The sequence below is a fragment of the Dermacentor andersoni genome, chromosome 3, assembly GCF_023375885.2.
Source record: "Dermacentor andersoni chromosome 3, qqDerAnde1_hic_scaffold, whole genome shotgun sequence".
NCBI lineage: Eukaryota > Metazoa > Arthropoda > Arachnida > Ixodida > Ixodidae > Dermacentor > Dermacentor andersoni.
Window position 1 is genome coordinate 77,052,507 of NC_092816.1, and position 24,631 is coordinate 77,077,137.

General features: G+C 46.3%; 1 protein-coding gene across 1 annotated transcript in view; it reads left to right on the top strand.

The window, feature by feature from the left end:
• LOC126544705 (erythroferrone-like) overlaps positions 1 to 22,298 on the top strand; it is a 33,775-nt gene extending 11,477 nt beyond the window's left edge. Inside the window, exons 2-8 of the mRNA XM_050192163.3 lie at positions 5,182 to 5,328; positions 8,178 to 8,280; positions 8,976 to 9,016; positions 12,014 to 12,214; positions 17,838 to 18,046; positions 19,420 to 19,498; positions 21,059 to 22,298. Coding sequence (XP_050048120.2) covers positions 5,182 to 5,328; positions 8,178 to 8,280; positions 8,976 to 9,016; positions 12,014 to 12,214; positions 17,838 to 18,046; positions 19,420 to 19,498; positions 21,059 to 21,157 — 879 coding nt within the window. The 3' untranslated portion in view covers positions 21,158 to 22,298. The remainder of the gene's footprint in view (positions 1 to 5,181; positions 5,329 to 8,177; positions 8,281 to 8,975; positions 9,017 to 12,013; positions 12,215 to 17,837; positions 18,047 to 19,419; positions 19,499 to 21,058) is intronic.
• Positions 22,299 to 24,631: the final 2,333 nt, after the last annotated feature.

A 24,631-nucleotide genomic window follows, 5' to 3' on the forward strand; every position in this document is an offset into this window, starting at 1 on the left:
ATACTCGTGCAGTATTTGTTGCTTTCTGACGTCAGCGTCTGCACAAAGTTTGTGCGATGTCATTACGTTTGCCGTACTGCGAATGAGGCTTCAATTAGAAAAGACGAGCGAAGTGAAAATAACATGTTGTGCAGAAGTTTCTCCACACAAGCTTTGCTTCTTCTTCACAGCCGAGCACCGGCTAGCCTTGTAGATGCTGGCAAACAGCGTCGAAAGCGAGTGTTTCAAGCCAGCACTTTGAAATGAGAGTTCGTCCAACTCAAGCAGCTGCTACTGTGACAGCCTGCGCGCTTTCTTAAATGACGCTCAGCGACTCATTTGGACGATGGCCAAGACTTTTCTCGACAGCATACCATACATCTTCTCTCCAAAGTGACTGTAGTAGCGATGCCCTGCGAAAGCTGGCGCGCGATGACCGGTCATTGCTACATTTAACCCTGGGCAAAGCAGTACCCGTAAAGCTTGTAGCTACTCAGTTCACTCAAAGTGACAAAAGAATTACGTGACAGGGGCAAATTAAGCCTAGACGTACGCTCTTGCCGTTTCCGTCGGCACGAAACAAAGACACGGAGTTCGTGGATCTCTGTTCTATAGCGGATGAGAAATAGTGAGCAGAAACTGTGCGTGGAAAATTTGTGCATTTTTTTCTCCGGAATGAATCAGAGTTAGGCAGGAGTAGTGGCAAACACTTGGTTCATCAAAGCCTAAAAAAAATCATGAGCCATTCCACTCTGTGAAGGTGGATGACCAGCGAAGCTGCAAACGTAGCGGGGAGAAAACTTGTGGTAAAGTCTTTATTGTATAATTTATTGTCACTTAGTAACGACTGTCACAATGGCTTTGGGGTCACTATGATACGCTGATCGGCATACTCGCAACTCCAAGCACATTCTTTGATAATGTCAAATCGGGGCACGTACGCCATTGCGCTGTCGGTTGCGCCATCGGTGTGGCATCGCAAGCGATACGCCTGAAACACGAAACGACTAAACCACTACCTTTTCGGTCCCAACACATCCACAATGAAATCACGAACGACGACCACAGGAGTGGTGTCATCGCAACTAACCCACACGAAGTGAGTAGCCACGAACCTTATGGGGCTATGAGCCATTGTATTGCTTGCTTGCTTACGGGGGTATGGGCCATTGATGATGTCAGTTTTCGACATGCTCTTCTGTATGTTGTATACGTGTTTCGAAAGAATGTAAGCAGTGTTTGCATCACTTTGCTGAGTGCTTTTAGCCTCTGCCTGACGGGGCCTTGAGTCATTGCAATTTTTGCTTGCTTACTGGGGTACGAGTGCTTACGGGCGAGTGCATCATTGATGATGGTAGTTTTGTTTGATGGAGACCAAAAATGCACAGAACCTTAGCCCCCCCCCCCCCCCATATGCAGCTTTTCTACAAAAAAAAAAAAAAAAAAACCAACGAAAGCTACACGGTGCCGTTTCCATGCTCCTAATTCCGAAACGACTCATGCGCTGACATGTTTCTTTTTTTCAACCTTGAGTCGACTACTGTTCGTCCCACTTTATCTTTTCACTGTAGTCGCGCGCACAAGTAAAAGAGATAAATGTTGCTGGCGGCCTAATCTTTTTTTGCTTCACTATTCTCGAAAGTTCGATGGCACTCAGTTCAGTCAGTAGCAAACATAGTTTGAAAGTCCACTTCTGCATCTCTGTGTCGATTCATATACTATATCTGCGGTCTACACACGCTTGAAATAAGAGGCTGCTTGCCGATACAGAGGCAATGTTGTCACACTTGGCAACAAGGGCATCATACGAAGCATAAATGGCATAGGGAGTCGGAGAGTGCCGCCATCCCCGACCCCGTCACCACCTCAGCATTCTGTATAGGCTATACTTTGATGCCAGCGCCACTGCAGATATGCCTTCGGCTCGGCAGCTCAGTGAAGGGTAAGTGACCAGTCATTCCAACCCACGACTCCCCATTCTCTGCACACACCCCTCCGCCCCCTCACCCGCTACCGAGCATTATTGGCGCATCTACATGGGAGCAAGGCAGATAAGAGCCTTCACTTAACAAGCAAGGCAGAAAAGCCTTAACTTGTAACCCCTGTTTATGTAACATATGTCACCATTTCCTCTTTGTATTGGTGCCTCGCAAATACATTTCGCAGTACTGCAGAAAGCTCGCGTGAGGCACAAGATATTGCTCTCAGCGTAACTTGCCTTAATGAGCGGGCGAGTATCTTTCGCTCAGTTCTTTTGTTGTCACTGACTCTCTCAGATTTTTTTCTCCCCCGCTCAGTGAGCGTTTTCTTCTGCAGACGTGTTACTAATGCGGCATTCTGTTTGCGGACACGATACTTCTTTCCACTACAATGGCGGCGTCCAGTCCCAGACGCGGAATCAATAAGGGCCTGGTGGTCGGGTAGCACGGGATTGATCACGGAAGCAAAAGAAAAGTGCAACTGTGCTCTCCTAAGGGGATACATTGATCCGACTCGCTGCTCGTTTGTTGCTTATCGACTCCCGCGCTGCCAAGCAGTCGCTCAGCAGCTTTATTCCACGTTTGGTGCGCTTTTTGTTTGTTTGTTTGTTTATGCTGCAAGAAAGGGCAGTCAAGAAGGAATCAGACTTAGTCAATAACCAGCGTGGTTGCGTAGCTGCCTTCAAACTGTTCCGGTGAGGAGAATGCACAGCGAATTATCGTTCTTGTGGTTCTATTACCAGGACTGCACTATACGGCTCAAGGTTCGACGGGAAGCTTGATCGATAGCAGGCTAGTTTGCAGCCTATCGTTGGAAAAGCTAATGAGGACGTGGTGCTCAAAATTTCATGTCGAATGTTGCAAGGAAAAGCCCGGGTGAAAGATGTACGTTTTCTGCTTGGCGTAATGAAGAGTTTCAGGGTGCCCGAGTAGAAAATTGGCTGCGTGGAATCAATACGCCATTGAGGTCATTCGCTCGTGGAAGACAGCCATACATCAGTGACTCTCGCTGTGCTGCAGCCACTTTGAAATTTCAATTCTTTCTTTTTTTCTCTCTCTAGCATTGATCTTTGTGTTCCAACAAAGTTGCCCGAACGACTTTGACGTTGTATCTAATATTCAAGAAATGATGTTTTAGAGAAAACGCTATGACGTTGCTGTTCCGTTTCTGGAGCTTCTCGTTTCCAGGAGACGAGAGTGACGATATGGATTAAATCGAGTACTTCAGTCTAGTTCACGCGAAAATTTTATTAGGCGAACTGACTCGTAAGGGTGCTATAATGCATCAAATTAGCGTTTGTGAATTGTTATATTCTGGAACACCAACCTCCACCCATCTCTTCAGAAGGAAGAAGCGTCTACTAATGAGTGGCGAACCTGACAAGCGACTCAAGAGAATGCATGCCCCCGTCCACATTTAGAATAAGTGAAACTGTTCACTCTAAGTTACCCTTTATCGTCTCATTTGCGCACAAGAACGCTTATTTTTTTTTCTTTTTTGCAGGAAGTGTCGAGCGCGGACACAAAACCATCCACTTTTTTCGCTAGGAGAAGAAGCGTAGTCGGACGAGATCACAGCATTATAAAAAAAAAAGAAAGCTCCTGAAGGGCATCTCAGTACCATGATGCCCTTGACTTTCTCGGGCATTCCGGAAGAACAGCGGCGATTATTTCTCTGAACGCACCCGTCTTTCTCTCTTGATCAGCTACTTTTTTCTCCCACTCCACTGTTTCCCATTAGGAGTGCTTGCCAAGTTTCGCACGTCCCCAGCCTAGCCTATAGCTCTCTGTTGTCGACAAGATACGCGCAAATGGCGATGTGAACAATAACAACAACGTTATCAGCGGCTGTGACACTGTTACAGCGGCTCGAGAGGAGCAGGCAGGAACGGAAACAGACGGAGTCAACGTGTGGTGCGCAGTGCCAGTGAAAAATGATCACAGCAGCGCCGAACGCGTGTACTTGGAGGAAGTTAGGAGGAAGGCCGGTTGACTACTTCGAGTCATAAATGAATGACCAAAAGAAAAGAAAACACAATGCGCGTGTTTGCCCACGTTGAACGGGAGCCAAGTTTTGCTTCTTCATCGATCGGCCGCACCGTCCCGGAAGAGGACGAACCTGGCCGTTCGCCAAGAGGCTATGAAGAGCTTTTTGTGAGAAAATGAGAGAAATGGAGAGCGATGTACCCAGCACCTTCGTTATTTTCCATTGCCCGTGCATGGTGGTTCGAACTAACCGACAGCGATTCGTGCATGGAGAGCTGAACTGAATTGTTTTCCGCGATTGCGCTTCCATACTGTAGTTGAAGGATATGATTTTACTTTTTCACTGTTTCTGGAGCAAGGCTTGCAGGTGTTCTTTGTACTGGCAAAGCCGAACACGCTTATTTATGATGCTATGATGGTTCGTATGTAGTTTTCGTTATCGATTTCTGAGATACACTCCCTCAGTACACTGCTACGTGCGTGCCCCGAAGGCCATTTCTCGGTGAAGTAAAATGGTGTTTCGCGCAAGTAAAAGCAGTTTTGATTATGCTGTAATCACTATTGTGCTTTGTAAGGCTTTCGATTTTTGTACTCTGGGGCACATATTATGAAGGTTTTCGATGGTAAGTGCTGGTTATCATTGGCCGACCACCTACGCTAATAATATATATGACTGGCCAGTAACAATAACAGGCCAGTCAATAATAATGTTGACTCGCCTGTGCTCTTACGAGCAGTCTTTGCTTTAGAAATTTTTGTGGTACAGGCGCTCTTATCCTCAAATCTACTCAATGATTGAAGTTTTCATTCTAGCTACGCTGTTACAATATTGTTGTTAACTATTATTCTTTTTTCCCGATCTTTCAATGTATTCCCTTGTAAGCAAAAGAAACGAATGTCTAATTAACAGAGGTCTCAAACTTTCGTCGGCCCTAAGATTGCTCGCGTGTAGGGCATGCCGGCTCGTGGATTAAAGGCTTATGGCCTGTCCTGCGACGTCTTCAGGTGAAGGCTCAGGTATTTATTGTGTTTACGTCATCTTCTGATGTGCTTCTGCTAGCTGTCATCATGATAATATGTGACATGGGACTTATATATCGATGTTTTGCATGTAAAAGGCTGAAGCCGGCACTACCTATTCGTGCGAACTTCTCATTACTTAATTGTGTCAACATCATTATTAGTAAACAAAAAAAACTTTACTTGTTAACAAGCTTTGCGCACTTTCCTTCTCCAGCCAGAATGGCGGCTCGGCCGACAGACGACGCCCGGACGACAGACGACACTCGATCCTCGGATGACTTGGGAATCGTTTCTGCGGCACTCTGAGAGGACGCAGACTGCAAGGCCCAAGAAGAAAGTCGACCGGTCTTTTCTCAGGATGGTGAGTTGGCCCGCATGATTAAGTTCGATCGCGGAGACCTGCATGCTTCATCAAGCAAAAATGGTTCACGTGTTTCTTGTTCTATCTTGGTTCAGTAGGCAGACGGCCATTTTAAATCGGCAAATTAACAATGATCTCATGTGAAACGGCGGCTTCAGTCAACCAGGATGTGGGACGAAGCTGAGCTCAGTCACGTGACTTTGAAAAAAAAAAAAGAGAGAACATTCTACGCATTCTTCAGATGCCGGCGCAGAGATTCGTGCGTGACGTCAGAGGCGTCCCGCAGTACTCTGGATGTTTCGCTGTACTCTCCGAGGTCTATTCTCGCATCTTCCCATTCTTTCAGCATATTAGCGTTTCCGGAATCACTGCGTTACTGCAGCCTTTTAATTTCATCTGCTTCTCGACAATCACCTAAAAGATAAATTCCGAGGTTTTACGGCCAAGACCTCGATATGATCATGAGATACGCCGTAGTGAGGGAATCCGGATTAATTATGACTACCTGGGGTGTCTTACCGTGCACCCGGCCAATGGACAGTACACCGACACTTTTGCATTTCGCCCCCATTGAAATGCAGCCGCCGTGACCGAGATTTGTTTCCACCCTCGCGTGCTGAGCAGCGCAACCAACAATCATTATGACGTCATGAATATAACAGGTGAGCCTTGCGCGAGAAGATTTCTGGGCTAGAAAAGAAGCCTGCTACAAAATCTTTTAGGCTTCGTTGGTGCGCAATAAACAGGCAAAGAAAGATAACGCCTATTCGTTTTTCAAAGCCTAGGTGAACTCGATGCACTTCAATCTCAAATCCGTTTGCGATGAGGTGGAGAATGACAATCATTCGCAACTGTCCTTTTCTTTTTCATGACGAAAGACATTTCCTGCGTGCTGCCCTTACCTACGATTGGAAATACAGAGTGCTCAAAGAAAAAGGGATATAGGGAACCCCGTGTCGAGCATCACCGTCACATAAGTATGCTAAAGCGCGCGGCTGTGCTATCCGAGGAACTGTGGTTTGTGCAACCACCGCTGCATTCGCGATGAACGCCGTGAGATGAGCCAACGCACATCGTTTGTTGCAACTTTGCCCCTTTTCTTTCTCCCTCCTTCATTAGTGAAGGGTAGTAAACCAGCTACGAGTCTCCCCAGAACTAAGATACGTAGGTAACGTGTCTGGACTCGTACTAAGAAAAAGCACCCCTGCATAAGTGTCGTCAATAGAGAGTTTTAGTGTTGGGGACGCAAGGCGTTGGGGCCCCAAGCGCTTGGGTGCGTTTGCGTTTGCGTACGCAAGCAGAAACACGTTATAGGTTAGCGGCCCCAAACGCAAGCCGCAGTGAGGTCGCATGCGCTCGCAGCGCCATCAACGTCTGATGTTTGCTGCGTTATCATTTTTTAAAACATGAAATCAAGCATATGAAGTAAAGCACATAAAACTATTCTTATTAAAAGCAGTTAATAGAGAGGTTTACAGTGTCCGGTAATCTGGTAAACGCAGGCTGAGACATTGGGGCGGAGCCATGAACTAGAGCGGCCTGCATGGTGCTGCCACCTGGTGGCGCAAAGCTCAAACAGACAAAAACAGCTAATATTGCAGTAACCAAGTGAATTTTACTTTGCTGTGGGTATAAATTTTTGGCAGCAACACAATTATGCCAGTGCCGATAATTTACACCAGCAGCGAAGTAGAATAGACTTGGTTACAGCAATATTAGCTGCTTTTGTCAATTTGAGCTTTGCGCCGCCAGATGGATGCACCATGCAGGACGCTCCCGTTTATGGCTCCGCCCCAACACCCCAACTGCGTTTATCCGAATACCAGACATGCTAAACCTCTCTAATACATATAAAAACGACGTCTGTCGACACTTGGCGAAAGATTTATTACATTATCTACCCGCTAGCTACTCGTAAGTTCTCCTACACCGCAAGAGTCACGTGGGTAACGTGACCACTTAGGGGCAGCGATGTTTTCGGCCGGCCAAACAACCCAAGGACGCAAGTAGACGTTGCGGTCTGCGCATGCGCAGTAACGTCGCCCCTAGCTCTTGCGTACGCAAGCCGCTTGCGTCCCCAACACTAAAACTCCCTAATGGCTGGCCATCGCAGCCACGGTGTTCCGGCATCCTCGGGTTTTATCGCTACCATGAGAATCTAGTGCTGCTTTCACGCACGATAAATTTGGCTAACACAGGCCCTGCTGGATGTGCTGCTGCCTCAAGTTGTCTGACGGCCATGCGTTGCGTAGTGAAGCGGCTTTGGGAGACTGCAACGTGTCCTTGCGTAGATATCGTCTCACCAGCTTCGCGCACTGCTGTAAAACCTATGGGTTGCATCAGGCACCCATAACATGGGCTCCTCCGCGACGCTGACTGAGCGGAAGCGTCACGTAAAATTTAGTGGCGCACAAGGGACAAGCCATCTGCTCTTCTCTGGTACAGGCCGCCGGTTCTCATTACTATAGTTACGTGTAAATGGAACCGTTGCAGTTGGGTGGAGTCGGCTTGACCGGCCGAAATCCCATAGCGGGTCAGCTCGAGTGGGCCAACTCGCGCGAGCTTCGAAACGAGCTCGATCAGCCCTCCTGCGGGGAGTGGGTGGACTGGCTTAACTTGCCTGACAAGATGCACGTAAACGCGGTCGAGTCGAGCTGCGCTAACCCAACTAGTGATTCGACCCACTGGCACCGCGTCCATGCAAACGAAGCTACTGAATGGCTGACACGGGGACACGGACTGCGCCGAGTTGGTGAGACGCAATATAAGAACCTGGGAGCTTATATATTGTTTTATTGTTTGCTGTACTCCCATCAGTCGATATAATGACTCTGTATTGCCTGTTACAGGAAGGACCCCAAGGCCCCCCTGGTCCCAGAGGTCCCAGAGGCCCAGCAGGTGCCAACATTACACGAGAGGAGATGTTCAGGGAATTCAAGGGCCTCCTGAGAGGTGTGGGCATGATCCTTACTTGATCGCATTCGTGATCATGAGCGCACGCGAACGAAACAAACCAAAAAAGAACACTACAGAAGGACAGATCAATTGGCTATATTTGGTATGGCACTATGCACAGTGTAGTGGATTCAGAGCAGACAAGCTGACAGAGTAACCGGGACAAATACACAATACGACGCATCTGCCTTTATAAAGCTCATGCTTCAAAGATAGAAACCTCGGGTCGTATGCCCTTTTGGTGTTCTGAAGCTTATAGGACATTAAAAACTGTATTGAACAGAAGGTGTGGGTGAGAGAACACTTCGATACTGAGGAACTAAGGTGTTACTAATGAACACACCTATATTACGCGCTTCAGCACCAAGTGCTTATTAACGTCACTGTATTAGGCAGCAAGGCGGACCGCCAAGGCTTAGGCAAGATTAATAAATCGCTCTTCATATAGCATAAGCGTCGCGGTTGAGCAGGACACGAAGGTAGCCCCGTTAAAGACTAAACCAGCTGTATTTGCTACAACTACTAACATCATGAGATTCCACATTGATGAATTCTTAGACCTAGATGGTCAGCTTGTCACTCGAATTTGTCGAACTTTAACATGTCGGTGCTGAGAAGGTTGCTTCTACCAGAGGACAGTGTCTTATTACTATAGTCTTTGCTTACTTTAGCTGTTATCGCTCCTTTTGCAGAGGCCGCAGAAAGAAGAGCCCAAGTTATGGTTGAAATGCAGGTAAGCTCTCCCGTGGTTTTGCAAGTTTCCCGTTTCATTAGGAACGTGCGGTTACATTACAAACAAGAAGCAACGTCGTGAGGCTTGCTTTATCTGTCTCTAAAACACTTCAATGGCTGTTGCCCGCAGTAATATTCTATATGCAGCTCAGAAACTAGGACTTCATGCTTCTTTCTTCTGTTTGATGCGTTAGCATCAAACAGAAGAAAGAAGCAAAGTTGCATGTTTAATGGTTTAACGTCACGGCCGTGGCACAGCCTTCGTCAGAATAAACCGTCGCTTGGAGACACTCAAATATATTTTCTTTAATTACCCCTAATTAGATAATCAGTCTAAATTAGTTAATCATCTTCTAAAATATTATAATTAGATGAACGGTCTCAGTGGGAAAATCGTAGAGCCACATGAGAAGCTCCCCATACATCTTTCTGTTGCTCCATTGGTCCAACGTAAAAGTGCTTTTCCAAGCGTGAAAGCAGCCCACAAACGCACGCAAAATTGCCGCGCGACTGGCAGCTCGAGGCACATTGCGTGTATTCCCGGGCTTCTTTCGCGCTCGGAAAGACACTTTTATGTAGCACGTATTGAGCAACAGAAAGCTGTACCGGGAGTTTTTCGTGTCGCTCTACAATTTTCTCACTGACACTTTCCATCTATTTGTAATATTTCAGTTGAATAATTCATTAAGACTAATTAGCTATTTAGGCGGAATGAAAAAAAAAAAAACAGATTAATTTGAGTATCTCCAAGCGACGGCAAACAACATTACCTTGGTTCTGTCTAGCCGCGTGGCATTCGCGTATATTTAAATTATGGCTAAATTTAGCTAGGACACCCTGCATATATATGTGTAGTGCAGCTTACGGTACTCTGCTCCGGACTTCCCTGCACTTTGCTACTCGAAGAGGCAAGACGTGTGCCGAGCGAGCTCCTAAACAACACTTGGAAATGTGGTGAACGTGGTTTACATTGTTGATCCTGGAGCTTAATGAGGTCCCAGATCACGCATGAATGCAACCTACTATCTGCAGTCGCATTCCAGTGGCAGTCCTCTCCACTTCTCTACGCAAAACCGAAAGTTGTGCGTCGTGTAAATTGTTAATGCGCCGCATGGCTACCGCAGACAGCGGTACCTAACCGTACCGGGCTCTGCAATCGCCTCGACCTTCTCTTTCTTCCCTTTTTTCTTTCTTCTTTATGTCCCCCTCCCCTTCCCCAAGACGCCGAGTCATGCTCCCTGAGGGGCTGCAGAAAACAGCGCCTCTTCCTCTTCACAATCACACACACTCTCTCTCTCCTCCAATGAGGAAAGCGTTTAGTGTAGCCTGACCAATTCATCGTGTACACCGCGAGTCACTCCTGTACTTCTATAGCAAATTGTCTCAGGCCAACCCGTCCGCCTCCAATATAATCGAGCAGAAAAACTATCTCCCAAGAAGATGCGACTACGAGTACTAGTACTGCGCAATGAGTCAAGTGCCAATTTAGAAACGCGGGAAGTGCCTATTCACTTCGGCGCAGTCTCGCTTCTGTAGCAATTGAGAGAGAGAGAGAGAGAGAGAGAGAGAGAGAGAAGTAACTTTTATTTATATAGCCGGCAGATTGGGGGGGGGGGGGGGGTCAAACCCCGCCTAGATGGCGGCTAGAAGCCATTGAGCTCTAGCGGCATGCTCGGCCTGCTGGACGGCCAAAAGTTGGTCTTCGGGGCCGAGCTGACCAACTTTTGGCCGTCCAGCAGGCCGAGGATGCCTGCTTGAGAGCAAGAATATTTATAAATGGGGGACGTCAAGTTAGGGGACATGCTATCGGCGAGGCACACAGAACAACGCGAAAAGTACAAAAGAACACAAAAGGCGCACAGAGGAGCTTGAGCTTTCGGATACGGAAAGCGACGGGACAATGCACTTTCGAAAGATCCCTATTCTTGCAGCAAGGTGATGCGGGTCCCGGCAGCACGATAACCGTTTCGTATTTGAGGACGTGGGGACACCTATCTTGTCGACCTCCAAGAAACGCTGGAACTCGGTTTTAATGAAGGAGAGAGAGAGAGAGAGAGAGAGAAAAACACAAGTTTGTTTGATTTCGGCCACCAGTCTATAGGGCTAAAATCGGGTGTCGGGTTGATGGTGGCAGGCTGCGAGAAACGGCGGCGAGGGTGTGACGTTGATGGCGTCGACTTTCGATTCGGCTTGGCCCGGTTCGTCTCCTAAGCATTCCAAGGATAGTGGTATAAGCTCCGTTAACACGGCGCATCGCACACAATGCTAGACTGAGGTATACGCAGTAAAACCTAATTCGCTCAAGCAAGCTAGGTTGTGGCCGCCCCGTTTTGAAGGGAATGCCAATAGAAATCATTATGAGCATCATCAAGCGTGGACAGAGACAAAATCTGTGCCCCACACTGCACGTTGATTAAAAACTGTGCCTAACTAGACGTAATTTGCCCGTTGAGTGAGGCTATCGAAACACTGCAAACACGAAGGAGAGGGAAAAAGAAGGAAAGAAGGCAACAAGAGCAAGAAGCGAGTAAGTGATGATAAGCAAACGAATAAGCGTACCTTCTCCCCTCATCCTCGTGTTCCTTTCTTTTTTCTTCTTTCTTTCCTTCTGTTTCGTGCTTTTGCACTGTTTTGATAAACTGATGTTTGATAATCCATTTCGATAATTCAGCGTACTTTTTCGATAATCATCTGAATCCAGCTTCATTCCTTAATCTGCGTTCACACCACGGAGCGGATCGCTCATTCAGTCCGTGGACGAGCATTACGCGGCTTGCTGACGCCCAATACGCCCATGACGACGGCGCTATCGAGGAACCACTACAGCGGCGCGTTTAGTTCTATACGTCAGCCACGCCATGCTCGCCTGCAGACTAAAATAATCGATCCGTGCGATCGTGTTAATCCAGCTTTACTTGCTCTCGTTGCGAGGTCCGTAGAAATATCTCGGCAAATGAAACAAGCGACCTTTTTTTTTTTTTCTCTCTCTCTCGTCCAGTGCAAGAACTCGACGAATTGCTCCATGCCCCTGTCCGGCGGTGCGAATGCGAGCGACTCTCTGCTGCCGTGGCTGCCTCCGCTGGTGGAGATCGACCGCGCCAGCATGCTGCCCCGATCTCAGTCGGGCTTCTTCTGGGAGCTCTCGCAAGAGATTCGAGCACGCAAGGGCAAGGAGCTGCGCCTGCAACCTTTCCACAGGGTGGGTGCCGACGTAGGCGCAAACCTGCAGTTGCGCGCATTTAGTTGGGTGGGCGCCATACCACTCCTGTCTTTTAGCCTGTCGTCGCGATTTGTGGGCATATCGGAATCTGAGCTCCTAAGTCCGAAAATGACGCGTAAGTGAGAGAATTCATGATTTTGACAGCATGCACACCCAACAATTACAGACGTGTCGGCACGTCAACACGTCTGACTCGGAAAGAAATACTCTGAACATGGTGTTTCCAACGAGGGTAAACAGCCGAAGAAGCTCACGCGGCGGCATTCATTAAGGTGCAAAAACAATTTACAGGTTGCCGTAAGACACGAGATGGCTCGCTTGCCAAGTCGGAGTTTGTTCAGTGAAAGACGTGTGGATATGCACGTATACTTTCATGCTAGACGCCTCTTTCACATTTTTTTAGCTTAAAAGTATTTCAAACTGCACTTCAAATGTTAGTTTTCCTCTAGAGAAGTAATTCAGGGCATAGGGTTAAAGAAAGGCTCTGAGGTAAAAGCTTTAATCAGTCTAGACTTCATCGGTCTGCATTTATTTTGAAATTCTATTACGTTTATTTCTTGAAAAAGAATCTTTAATATTATTAGACAAGATCAATACATATTAATTAATTAATTAATTAATTTACAGGTTAAAGCTAGTCTCTGAAGATACCTTAACAAGGAGTGGGTAAATAAATATATGTGGACATACATATGCGCTAACATGCGTTAAGGAAGTAAACATAAACAACTAGAAACAGCGTAATGATACCGAAATGCCATGAAAAAAGAGAAAACAAAGAGAAGCGACGCATATTTAGCATCTTTCTGGGGCGGCTGCCCCAAACAGTTACATGTACAATGCATTGCATCCACACACACAAAAAAAAGAAAAACCAAGAAAATCAGCGAGAACTTAACACGGTGACGTGATCTGTAGATAAAAAAGAGCAGGAAGTTGCCATTATTTCACTGGATATGCTTGTCATTGGCTGCGATAACTGAACAGGATAATGCGACAGTACGAAAAGCGCGCATGGTCCTCAAAATTTGGGCAAGGAAAGTGGTATCGAGTTTCACTTTTGTTTAATTGCAGACATGATGTGATTGTACCATCGCGCACTCAAATGCGCGCTTGCAGGCAGCTGGTTGCACAGGCGGATAGTTCGAGGCAGGAACGTATTCTTGAATAGCTCTGTTCCTTTGAAAAGTATTGGTTAAGTTTTTTTTGTTTTTTTTGTGTGACTTGATCTAGTGTGGCCTCCAGCAAGCGATTCTATGCAATTACTTTTCGGTATGCCTAGTTGGTCATGATAGAGTGAGCATGAATATTTTGGCCGCTCAGGTTCTCGACGTAAACGCAAAATTTCGATTTTGGAATGCGCTTGGCGATACGTGAGCACTATAGGAGCTGTAGACGAATCTTACGGCCATTCTTTGCCCTATTTCAATCTTTATACCATCAGCTGCTGCGCAGGCATCCGAAATCACTGATGCATATTTTAAGAGGGACCTTGGGAAAGCTTCATACGCCAATAATCTGATTTCCCGAGTCGAATTTCGAAGTGCTGTTCCCGAGTACCTGAATTTACACGTTGCTTTCTTTTCGGTATAAAGAATTCTTGTTCAACTCGAAGTCTGATGTTATGAAGATGCTTTAATACTTAAACTTAGAAACCGAGGCCAACGCGTGAATGTTGACGCACGCGATATGTATATTTAATTGGATTTTGTTTACGAGTTGCTATAATCGCTAGTGCTTCTTTTCTGTAATCTTCATCTGCCATTTCTCGCCAATATGGTTTTGAATGTTTTGCCCAAGCAGAAGGACGAGGACGCCACGCGGATTTCTGCCTGTCTTCGCGCATTACGACCATTTCTCTGCATTAAAAGAATTGCTAGACTGAGTTATGATTTAATTGAGATTGCAGTGGGATTGGTTCTTTACTTAACTACTAAGTATGCACGACCAGACGTCGTCATAATATATTGCATAACGGGGAACTAGTAGCGCAGGATACCTAAGTGTGTTAAGTCTGTTCAGCGATACAAAGCCAATGCTCGCGGTGCGACTGATGTATTTGCTATTTCGCCATTGTAGACTTTCAGACTGCCAGGATTTATAACGAAGCGTTTGTTAATTTACTTAATAAAGCGAACTTGCAAGAGATTTGCGTCACCATCTGTGGTTTCCTTCGCTCCTGAAATTCCTTGTGCAATTCCTTGTTTCCCGAACCGCGTGCACCCTATCGCACAGTATCGGTTGATGACCAGCGAAGCTGTGTAACGCGCGACAAAGAGGTGACACAAAATTTTGAACGAAGGTACGAACAAATTTATTGTCTTGATCGTTGGTCACCGTGACGAAAGGTACGCACACACATTTATTTTTATACGTCCGTGTTCATTCGTGTCGTGCATTCGTTATATTCATTTGTTGTATACATTCGTGTTTTCATTTCTCGATATATCGATAATTTGGATGCTAATTGAGAATTTGAGACCGAAATCACCGCATCGACTGGCAGTCGGCCAGTGCCGTCAGCGCCTTCGCAGAGGGAGGGGCAGTATGGGAACGCTGGCATGATGAGCGGCAACTGAGCTAGCTGTGGAAGAAGAGGAAGAGGACGACGAACGCGCGAGCAGGGGCACGAGCGCATTTGCGCGGTTACGCCGAGGGGCGCCGATGAGTCAGCTGTGGTAGAAGCCGACGACGAACGCGCGAGCAGTGGAACCAGGCATTTCTGACGATGATAGTTTTTGTTGGCAACATGAAAATTTCACGGAATCCTAGACATAAACAACTTCACTTCAGCAAGTTGCGTATAAATAAAAGAGAGAGTGTGCCAGTTTCGCTTTTCAGTCCTCCATGGCAGCTAGCGCTTTGAGACGCCGGGTGAGGATGCGCCTCCTTCGGGATAGGCCCACATGCCCGAGTCCGTTCCTCGTTACAGCAAGTAGACGGTAGGTAACCTCGCACCGCCTTCGGCATCGACCCAGGTCGTAACGAAAAGGACGAAACGTTTCTTTGCCGGAGTACAAAAAAAAAAAGTTAACATAACGCATCATGCCAGCGCCACCTAGCCGTTCTGTCCAATGCAAACATTCTTTCACCTCACGCGCACAATTACTCACCTGACAAAAATAGGTTGCTCCATCTAGTAACACTTTGCCGAACGGCAAATAACAGCAGATAAAAGTACAATAAAGAATTATGGAGTATAGTGGGCTGTAGCTACAATATGAGCGCGAGGCACGACGATGTGGGGTTCTCCAGAATGTTTTGACCACCTGGGCTTCCTTACCGTGCACGCAATGCGCGGTAAACAGGTGTGTTTTTGTTCGACGACATCGAAATGCGGAAGCCGTGGCCGGGATTTGATCCCACGCCCTCGGGCTTAGCAGCTCAACGACAAAGCCACTACGCCGCCGGGGCAGATACGATGCTAGACAGCCAGCTGCTTGTAAGAGGCTTTGCATGACACTGATTCCCACAGTGCATGGGGGCTAAATAATTTTTTCTTCCTTTCTTTTTTTTTATTGTGCTGTTGAAAGATTGTAATGTTCTTGGGTATAAAAAACTATACCGGCGAAACATAAAAAAAGGGAATACAGAACAGTCGCAATAGCATGGGCAATGTTTCATGGGTAGAAAAGGTGAGCTGGAGTCTCTCTCTGCGGCTTTCGGTTATGAAGACACCCTACTAATTATGCTGACGTGCAACTAGTAGGTTCGAGTAAGCACATCAGTTCTGCGGAAATTCCTTTCATATTTAGCATCGATCGTAACTAGTTGTATACGTGCAGGAAATGCCCACAAAAGATTTCAAGTACAGTTTTCAATGGCCTTTAAATAAAATGTAACTATTATTTACCAGTATAAAATAAATTAGCCTCTGCAGGCTGTTTTTTTATGTATGAGACCTCCCTGCAAGCTGAAGCCAAAAAATTATGGTGGTTTATCCTTTGTGTGACCTTAGTTTTTTCGTTATTTGCATAGATATCCAACTCTTAATAGCTCGCAAGGGTTATCTATAGGTAATTATAGGAGTGCGATCTAGTAATCTAGCTCAACCTGTTTTTTTTTTTTTTTTTCACGCAATTAATTGTTGCCAAAGCATTCCTTAACTAACTACATGCACACTTGCCCACGACTACGGACAGCTTATATACAGTAAATGAAGCAGTTCGGCTAAGTTAGTGCCTCTTAGGAACAGTTGATTGCTATAAATAATAAAGAAAGAATTACCCGCCGTGGTGGCGTAATGGCTATGGCGTTGCGGTACTGAGCCCGAGGGTGTGGCATCGAATCCCAGCCTCGGCGGCCGCATTTCGTTTTGGGTGAACTGCAAGACATCATGAGTTCTTTATTTGGGCGAAACAAGTACAAATATGCCCGCGCACCATGCATTGGGTGCACGTTAGAACAACCGAGATGGTCGAAATTACTCCGGAATCCCTAACTATATAAGGCGCGCCTTACAATCATACCGTAGTTTTCCCTCATAGAACCACAGACTTTAATATTAATTAAAAAAAATCAAATCGGCGCTTCTTGTATAGCTGTACATCTCTTCAGGGTGCTGCTTGGAAAGGGACGCGGAAAAACTAGATTTCACGTCAAAATAACTTGTTCTTAGCATATCATTGCTGGATACTTGGTGAAGCCATTGTAGCGAAAATAAAAGAGACAGGAAGAAGACCAAAACGGACAGGGTTGTGTCAGCAATATTCCTGTGTCTATTTGGAAACGAGATGAATTTTTTTTGCCGTATTCAACTTGTGCGCGTGCGCATTTTGTTGTACATTTGGTTTTCTGTAAGAAATCAGTTTTAAGTGTAGTCCTTGCGGTGGAACGTCTTGTCCTTGCGTACATTTCATTTGCGCAAGAATGGATTCACCTATATGGTACTATCGTCATCTTTATGAAAGGGGACACGCGAGCCGGTGGCACATAGCCTGGTCGTTAGGGTGCCTCGGCGTCCAACAGGCTAGACGCGCTGGCTACGAGGCACCCAACTCTTCGTCCGCGTGTTGCCGAGTGCCGTGGCGCGGACATTAAATTGTTCTGCTTGCACTCCCAAGTCAATCTTAAAAAAAAAAATGTTAATCTCTCTTCTAGCACGCCCGAGAGCAAGATAGGTTTTTTTCAAATTCGATATTGACGCACTGTACAAATCGTAGCTTCGCAAGCAATAGCAGTGAACGTCGAGTATGACAAGTATAGCATGGTCGCCTTATCGCACTTAGATAATTTCGTTCTTCTGCGCTCGCGAGCAGTATCAGCAGAGAGAGAAGGAAACCTGCGAGAAGCGGTGCATACTGTACAAGGAACGGCACCACTCTCTCCTTTTGTTTTCGCATGTCGCCGTGACACGGCAGCACCGTGCCACTTGTCTCAGACGAGGCTATCAGCCAGGGGCTCACGCCTTGTATTTCCTAAAGATGACAGTCGTACGCGCGCGCACTAATCTGAATGCGCAGACATTTCATTCGTTACATATGTGTACAGTTTTATTTTTTTTCCGTGTTCTACATTTCAAAACAGCTTAGTGAAGTTAGAAGTAGGCAAGTATTTCATATTTCAATGTTCGTATTTCAATGTTCAACGTCTGTTGTTGCAGCCGTTCGCGGAGGGCAGCTTCGAGCGGGGCTCGGGTCTGAACGCTACCCGGGGCATGTTCCGGGCGCCCATGAGTGGCCTCTACCTCTTCTTCGCTACGGCGTTCACGAGCCGGCCGGTGTCGGCAAGGGCTTTGCGCAAGCAACTCGAAACTTCCGCCAACGATGCATCGCTAATCGTGTGCGTCAACGCGAGGTGCCAAAAGAACCTGTGAGTATAGCGAGCGGGTGGCGCTCTTTGGCCATACCTGACCCTTGCGCCACTAAACCTCAAATATCATCATTATCGCGAGCGGCGTGATGCAGTCGTGAGCAATAATTTGAGAACACACGTCTGATTCCTTTAGTAGTTAGTATAGTAGTAAAAGCGAATTTAGTGACGGAGTGGTAGCAAGGCGTGCGAAAGGGGGGGGGGGGTAAAAACTTCGACACTCTCAACTGCTCAGAGCAGGCCTCCCATATGTTAGAGTCGAGCGTGCGATAGAAGTTGCCGTTCCGCTATGTCTGTAGGGTGTTCTTTTTTTCGCCTTGCATGCCGACTTTCGCTGTGGTGGCGTAACGCTCTCTGATACTTGCAGTATCTGGGCTAGTCTACAGCAAGTGTGAGGTGTCCACGGGGTCATCTTGATGGCAGAGGGGGCAGGTAATGGTCGATTTGTAGAGTTCACATTGTCGAACATGCCAAGGCCGGCAACACATCCGTCATTGGCACAAAAAGCTCTTCGTGCACTAGTGCGGTCCTTATAGTGCCCCTGTGTACCTTCCCGCATGCAGGAAATGTTCCCTCTTTCCCTTTTTCGCTCTTTGTGTACCGCAGTTTCCTTACCCGCGTTGCAATGTAGCTAACCGAACGCCCGTCTGGTTTACCTCCCTACGCTCTCCTCTTTCTTTCAGTGTAGGGTAGCCAACCGGGCTCAGTCCTGGTTAACCTCCTTACCTTTCATTTATCATTTTCTCTCTCTCTCTCTCCTTTCTCTTGTTGAGTTCGCCGGTACTGCTGTTTCGCTGTTTCACTTAAACTTTTCCGCGACCTGAGTGGCGGAAAGAGAAAAGCCTGCGTGCAGCACACCCTATCTTTTCTGATCAACCCGCGAGGGATGGCCAACAGCACAAAGGAATTAGGGTATGATTACTCGTGACACGTGAATTTAAATTTGACACGTTAATGTGCAAAGAGCACCCTTCCCGTTGGACGTCTAGTCTGATTAAACACTTCTATTAGTGTCATTCGTGTTTAGCCGCTGCAACCTCTTGCGTTGCCATTGAAACTATTTATTATAGATTGACGTACGGCTGCGCATTGGGTTCAAGTTAAAACATCCCCTAGTGGTCAAAACGAATCCCCAACTCTCCCAGTACACTTCTGCCCCATAATGAGATCGTGGGTTTTGCATGTAAAAACCCAGAATTCGAGTGCCATAAGGATGTCTTGGACGCTTCTCAATCGCATCCGCGGAAACTCCGAGCATCGCGTCATCATTCATTTGCCGAGTGTCGGGGAGCAGTCGAACACAACATGCACGATTACTTCGTTCTGTCGCAACGTTCGCATGTCACCTGTTTCACCTCACTGCTTTCTTTCAGGTCGCTCCGCACGACAAGCGAGTTCGGTGATGGCGAGTACACCATGTCACTGTCGACCAGCGGGCCCCTGATGCTTCGGGTGAGTGCGTCGGCACAGAAAATCATATAGGTGTTCTCTGTTATCCCAAGTTTGTTGTCCGCGAATGCTTCCATGTTTTCACTCTTTCTGCGCTTCTGCATTAACTTTACCCGAATCTTTTATGCTAGGGCCCTCGTAGCTCCATGGCCACACGCCACCCGCGTGTGGTCCCTCTCAATTGTATACTCAGCCTGTCACCTGAATTGCTTTAAAAACGTTGCGCTAAATAGAGGTAAACATCTATTTGCTTTAAGGAGGTTGAGACGCTGCTTGTTGAGAAACACTGTTGAGACGCTGCTGGTCACTTGCGAATTGTAAAGCTCTCGTTCTCAATGACGTCAAGCTACTAAAGACAGTGCTGCCATTTGGTGATGTTATTGTAGAATGCAGCCTCATCGTCCTACTCAAATTCTCGAGGTATTGCAGGTGCTGATGACAGCGCTGTTTAATGTGGAAATATACTGGGTGTTTCTATGAAGACATTAAATGATATTTAAAAATAGCCGTTATGAAATAAAAGGGCGGTGCGTTCGGAGACATGCCATCAGCGGTGGTTGCGACGGAGTGACGGGTGGCACGTGGAAATCACTAGCAAATTCACAAAAATCCATTAATTTGCAAGAAATCCATTAGTTTCAGCGGGCTCATCGTAATTGGGAAATTGAAGCAAAACTCTCCGTACGAGCCGTATCAACTTTTCAATCTGAAAAAATGCGCTTACCTGCGGAATAGGGGCGTGACGAATTTCGGCTATCGGTGTTTGTGAACCCGAAACTCGGAGGCTTCAGCGAGCAAAAATTCTTGCCACTCGAAGCGACATTCTGCTTACGTTACCCAGCAGCAGGCATCCAGCGTGCTGAGGCACCGTCCGTCTCGCCGCCTCTTGGCCTTTTTTGTATAAAGCTCGTTTCGCTGGTGAAGAAAAATTCGTTCTGGTCAGGAGGTCGGACCTGGGAGCAACGTCTTTTCCGGGCAGTCGCTCTTCCATACGAGCTAATCACGAATGCTTTGTTGTTTGTGTTCTAACGTGTCCTGTCCTTCACGCTGTTCATACTTTCATATGTGCCAGCTAGCCCACGTCAGCACTCTAACCGGGAGGCTAACTAATGGCTGCGTTAGTACGAACTGATCGAGAACTCCAAAGAAATGTGCTCCCTGAGTGAGCAAATAAGTTCTGCAGTGATACGCATTGTGGATGTTTTATGAAAGTTGAAGTTAACATTAACCCGGAAGCAGCATAATGCCATGAAGGGAAACCATACGTACCTTTCAGAAAGCAAACTTCGAGTTACAAAAAAAATTGTCCATGTCTAGAAACCGAGCCCGGAAACAGATTGCATAGCGTTAGCATAGCGAAGAATGCTAAAGAATGGTGATATGTTTATGGTCAACATCTTTTAATGACCACATTTTTGCTGAATATTCTGTCATTGATGTCCACTTGAGTTCACCTTGCATTACTGAGATTTACTGAATATGTAGCCTCAATTATGAGTTGTACAGATTATATCTGTGCGAAGTCTTACATTTATGTGCTTTTTTTTCTCATGACTGTCGCAGGCTGGCCAAGTTGTTTCGCTGTGGTTCCACAACCGCACACCTTACCAGATTACCATCCACGAGGGATCGCAGTTCAGCGGGTTACTGGTTGGCCTTTGAGCATACACACTCGGATGCGTGACAGCCTGGCCAATATTATCAGCATTGGTGTTCACGCCTTGTGGCTCGGCCCTTTGTTATTGTTAGCTGAAAATGTCCACGTTTGGTATTCTTAGTCATTTTCGGCATCTTATTTAAAGCAGCCTGTAATCAGCAAGTTATACCATCATCCTTTGAATTAACTCTGTGAGGTAAACAGCTCGCGGAACAGTCCTTTCTTTATTAATACTCCCGATCCTCTACACAATACTACCACTTATGCTCGACACGTTTAGCCAATGCTTCTGCCTATACTAACCTGACTTCACATCTAATAAAGACACGTGACACAATTTGGCAATGTTCTGGTGAACTCGGCTGATTGGTTGCCTTGTTAGAGCAGTGGACCTCTTTCAACTCGAGAAAATATCCAGCAACCTTTTCTACTACTGAAGTGCCTTCGAAAAAACAGAAGTGATTTCTTTGCAGCATTGTGCTCGGCGCTTTTTGCATATCGATAGTTCCTCATCACATGAAAAGTGAATTTATTTAAAATTTTGACTGTATATCTGGGCTTAACATCTTCACTTTACGACAAATTACACACTACTGCTATAATAATGACTAATCGAGAAGACAGTCGGAAACTCTAGCCTTCGTGTTTGCCTGAAGAGTGACGTTAAAGCCAGCTCATTCATGTTCACGTGGCCTCTTGCGCGTCTGCACCTCGGTTTCGCTTCTAATAGGCCATATCATCAAATAGTTATGTATGTTAATATAAGTATTTGTAGGCGCGTTGTGTTTGTTTCTTTATATGTTCAAGTGTACGACCAGACGCACAGTAGTTATTGTTGTCTTAATAAGCATTTGATATTGTCGCCTCAATCTTTGATGGCAGGAAACATGGAAAATATGAGCTTCCATCGAGGTTTATATACACCTTCAATTAGTTATCGGAAGATCGATAGTAAAAGCTCCCGACATGTAAATAGTGGTGCGCTCTTCGTAGTCTGAAATCTATTTTGTGCCATATTTTATAGTTTTTTTCTGTTATAAATGCGTTGTGCGACGATGGACTTAGCACGTGACCTTAATTCACGTGTCTGTCTCTGCAAGTAGCCTTGTGTTTTAATAAATTTGTGAATAAATGTTTGCTTAGCGATATTGGGACTTTGCGTCACTGATCTAACACGCACGTCACCGATTGTGAATATGCGCTATGCTTTCGTGTTGGCAAACGCCGATAGTAATCGAATGCGCGTCAGCTTATATGGATTACAAGGCAGGCGATGCAAGTGCAACAAAACTGACGGTAAGCTGCACGATACAGATAGTGATTGTCGATTTCGCAATGACAGCTTTACAGCGATGCTTTTCTTTCTGTCGAGCACACTTTCAAAGCGAAGAACCGCGTTCCTGGCTGTCTTCCAGAAAAGAAGCGAGCCCACTGCAAACTACCAGACCGGGCTGCTACGCACTAGTCTTGCCTGTTTTATGCGACGATAAGATCTTGTAGATGGCGCCACGGTGCTGCCGCAGGTTATCGGCATTGTTGCTTAACCTTTAGCTCACCCGCCGTGGTTGCTCAGTGGCTATGGTGTTAGGCTGCTGAGCACGAGGTCGCGGGATCGAATCCCGGCCATGGCGGCCGCATTTCGATGGAGGCGAAAACACCCGTGTACTGAGATTTAGGTGCACGTTAAAGATCCCCAGGTGGTCGTAATTTCCGGAGTCCTCCACTACGGCGTGCCTCATAATCAGAAAGTGGTTTTGGCAGGTTAAACCCCATAATTTAATTTTAACCTTTAGCTCGAGGCTCCTATCTAAATACGCGAGAACGGATAAATTTGTATTTTTTCGGCGACCACTGCATCGAATTTGACGAGGCTTCTTGCGTTTATAGGAAAAAGTTGAAATGTGCTGACCGCAGTAAGCGTAAGCTTGACTTAGGGCGCCAATGTTTATATATTTTTTTTAAATCCTAAGCTTCTAGGAAATGAACCTATAGCGTTTAAAACTCTCTCACTTGCGAATTACAGACACATAGTTCCGCAAATTGCACCTGAATTTGCATTTAAAGCGCACAGAATTGATGTATGATACATCGTTACGAAATATACGATTATGTCAGGATTTTTGCAGAACCCTAGTATGCATTGTGACAAATTCATGCTTACAGTACGCTGTAAATATAACAAATTTGTCCGCTTTAGATGCTCCAAGAGATGCACTAGACATTAGTGCAATGTCACTTTTTGATACAGAATTACGGATTGCTAAACTTCGTTTGTCTATTTCAAGCTTACCAGCTTCCGGCAATTTTCCTAAAATTTTCCAGGTCCTAAATAAAAATTCCGCTTGCCACAGTCCCTAAAAACTTTCTCTTTAAACTGCACCAAATTTCAATGAAGTTGGTCCAGTGACTGTTTTATAAGAGGACTTCTGCATTTTACATGTACTTGAATAGGCCGTCGGATCGGAGTTGGTCTAGAAAGGCAAGCCGTGGCAGCACTATGGCGAAACTTCGCCCCACTTTAGCCGACGAGCCTGCCAGGATCGTCTGTGAAGGAGCGCGAACGGTCCTGGGGCGCTATTTTGGGGCATTGTGAAATTCCGCCATGTGTTGTGAAATTATATAATAGCAGAATTTTAGGCCAATATGATTGGCCTTAGCAGCTATCTGTATGCGCTTATCACAGCTAACGAGATGAATTTGACGAAATGGCGGAATTGAGAATGTCCGGAATCGGAATAGCACTCCTGGGGCGGTATTCTTGGACCCCTCATGTGATATCCTTACGAGATCCTTGAGGAATAAATAAATAAATCACCTTGGTGATACTACCATTCTCGCGTGAATTAGTTCACGGCACGTTGGATGATCCGAGCGGTTCTGCTCAACCAGCCAATCAGCTCAACCGGCTTTGCTCAACCAACCAGTAGGCGGGAGCTCAAAGTAATATCGAGTTATCGTCCGAGAATACATCTCCTAATCACCTCATATAGAACCGACGCTGCAGGAAAGCTTTATTTAACTGGTGGGAAATAGACGCGCTGTAACTAAGGAAGGACGACGAGAAAACAAAAGGCATCACTCGCAATTAACTTTGTTCAGAGAAAACCAGCGTAGCCAGCTATAGCTGTTCCGAGCATGCGCTAACCACATCGCTTCGTATTCGCTGCCACGCAGAACCACAGGCATGTCATTGATACACATGTCTATTTTCTTTTTAATGTCCGAGTATGCTTCCATTATCTCACGCGCCAGGGCATCTGTACTCCTGCCGAGAATGCAAGTGCCAGAAAACCTCGGCTCACACACGCAGGAATCGCAATGCACAGGCAAATGTTGTGAAAGTTTGTTCCTTACCGAAAGTTCCTGTTCTCTAACTCTGTCGTTTAGGCACGGCCTGTTAGAGCGATGTTAGAGTGAGATTTCACGCACAACGCCGACCGAGCGGGCGACACACGGCCTAGCGTGCTTCTTCCTGCAAG